General features: G+C 49.1%; 1 protein-coding gene across 1 annotated transcript in view; it reads left to right on the forward strand.

Moving 5' to 3' along the window:
• The first annotated feature begins 2,463 nt into the window (after positions 1-2,463).
• Positions 2,464-2,859, forward strand: part of LOC138351600 (uncharacterized) — a 5,923-nt gene continuing 5,527 nt past the window's right edge. The window contains exon 1 of the mRNA XM_069303471.1: positions 2,464-2,774. Within this exon, the coding sequence (XP_069159572.1) occupies positions 2,464-2,774 (311 nt within the window). The remainder of the gene's footprint in view (positions 2,775-2,859) is intronic.

Below are 2,859 nucleotides of genomic sequence, written 5' to 3' on the forward strand. Positions count from 1 at the left end.
GTAACACCCCCTTTAACACTACTACTGGTCAGTAACAACCCCCCTACCCCCCCCCCCCCCCTATTGACCCGGGTTGTATTTGGTGACTGATGTCTTGTTGTGCACTTACGGGCTATTCATGCCCGTGCCAACCACTTGGGTAGTTTGAATCTTCATCAATCCTAGTCAATCAATCCTATATTTTCCTAGTCAAGGGGTTTGCATGGGTATGGTGCAGGGGTTGCAAAGGTATGGTGCAGGGGTTGCAAAGGTATGGTGCAGGGGTTGCAAAGGTATGGTGCAGGGGTTGCGTGGAGTGATGTTTGAGTGGGCTTGTGGTGAGGAGAAGTTGAGGATTGGAGTGAGGTGATGTAGGGGCTCGGGATGCGATGGAGGGGTGGAGTTGGGAGTGAGGTGATGGAGAAGTGAGGTGGTGGAGAAGTGAGGTGGTGGTGGGGTGATGTGAGGGTGGCTATAATAAAGGCAGCGAGGAGGGAGTGTGAAGATGGAATACCGGAAATATATTTATATGGACAGACAGACAGACAGACAGACACAGACACAGACAGACATGCAGGCAGACAGCCAGCATCGTGGAGGGTGACGGGACAAACGCAAATCACACAAGACACTCGCGTGCGACTAGAGACAAGCCGTGGTGACTCACACTCACGCAAATGACCGAATATCCTAATGCTGGTAAGCAACCCCCACACACACACCTACGACATAGCAGATATGGCAAGAACCCAACCCTACAGAAAATGACAGGGAAGTGTGTGTGAGGGAGTTAACAAGAGATTCCGGATAGTCTACCTAATATACCAAGAGTAAATGCTATATTGTAAATGCTCAAGTGAGAGGGAATGTCTCTAGCCAACCAGCACCGAATGGATTCTGATTACCAGAGCTGCATAGGCTAAGGTTTAAGTTAGTTTAGTTCATTTATTATGCACCCCATACCCATCTTGTGGGCAATAGTGGAAAGGGTTACAGAGGCACATAATGGGCTCAGGGACTGAACCCCATAATTCATTTAGCTAAGCAAGTTACAATCTTGATGAGCTAGTTACAAAATTCAATATAAGTCATCACATCAACAATGGGTTCGAGATCGACCTCAAGTACAGGTTCTAAATTAAGCAACTGACATATGTGGAGAGCTAGTGTCACAAGTTATGTTTGTCCTGCACACCGCCCCCCATCCAGTGGGCGGCGGTGGATAGGTTACAATCACTCAGTTACTACCTACAGTTAGCAAACTGGGGATATTTGGCTAAAATTTCTGGTAGCAGATCATTTTGAATTAAATATTGACAGATCGCTGGAACATTGGTTATAGAATTGTTTCTAAATTCACGTATCTTTTCGCACTCCATCACATAGTGACGGAGGGTGTGCGAATAATTTTGTTGACACAGTTTACATTTGGTCAGGTCTACATCGGCAGATAATGAGAATTCCCAGAGATACTTGTAACCGAGTCTAAGCCGAGCAGTAGCAACCTAAGGTTTAAGGGTCAGACACAATCTCACTACAGATACTCACAAAGGCACCAGAAGGCATATGCTGGCAGCTAATCTATATATATAACAATGACACTGAAAACATAAATACCTGAAGTTGGAAGACAAGAGGCAATCAACTACAGACCGCTGTCTCTAATGGGTCAACTACAGACCGCCTCTAATGGGTCAACTACAGACCGCCTCTAATGGGTCAACTACAGACCGCCTCTAATGGGTCAACTACAGACCGTCTCTAATGGGTCAATCTTGTCTCAAACTGGGCGACAAAAATCCTACAGAACAGAAGCATTAGCAAACTGAATATTTTTAGATTGTCAGAAAGCAACCTGAGAATTTGACACAAGTTGAGGAAGCAGACAAGAGTGAGAGACAAGTGAAGCATCTTGATAAAGAACTATCTGAGCAGCAGGATACTGAGAGACGTTGATGGGAAGATGTCACCGGTTATCTTGAGATGATTTCGGGGCTTTTTAGTGTCCCCGCGGCCCGGTCCTCGACCAGGCCTCCACCCCCAGGAAGCAGCCCGTGACAGCTGACTAACACCCTGGTGAGCAAAATCAATACATAGTTACAAATGTAGATATAAGAAACTCCAACTATTAGGACTTGGACCAGCTGCAAGAGGACATGGACCAGCTGCAAGAGGACATGGACCAGCTGCAAGAGGACATGGACCAGCTGCAAGAGGACATGGACCAGCTGCAAGAGGACTTGGACCAGCTGCAAGAGGACTTGGACCAGCTGCAAGAGGACAGGGCCCATCTGGAGGACTTGGAAAACCTCCAGGACATGCACTAACATGTCCTGGAGGAGGGACATGTCCTAACATGGAGGGAATGAACCAGCTGTAGGAGGACATGTCCTTCTAAGATCCTGTTTTAGCTAAACGGACAATCAGGTCCAGTTCCTGAACCCATTATGTGCCTCTGAAATCTTTTCCACCACCGCCCACGGGATGGGTATGGCGCCCACCATAGCCCACGGGATGGGTTTGGGGTCCACCACCGCCCACAGGATGGGTAAGGCGCCCACCATAGCCCACGGGATGGGTTTAGGGTCCACCACCGCCCACAGGATGGGTATGGCGCCCACCATAGCCCACGAGATGGGTTTGGGGTCCACCACCGCCCACAGGATGGGTATGGCGCCCACCATAGCCCACGGGATGGGTTTGGGGTCCACCACCGCCCACAGGATGGGTATGGCGCCCACCATAGCCCACAGGATGGGTATGGCGCCCACCATAGCCCACGGGATGGGTTTAGGGTACATTTCTGAGGTGCATTTGGGTTTGGGTTTAGGGTGCATTTCAGTCTCTGGCTGCTACCTGCACCAGTTGAGATACTGGTGC

This window comes from Procambarus clarkii, chromosome 5 (genome assembly GCF_040958095.1).
Source record: "Procambarus clarkii isolate CNS0578487 chromosome 5, FALCON_Pclarkii_2.0, whole genome shotgun sequence".
NCBI lineage: Eukaryota > Metazoa > Arthropoda > Malacostraca > Decapoda > Cambaridae > Procambarus > Procambarus clarkii.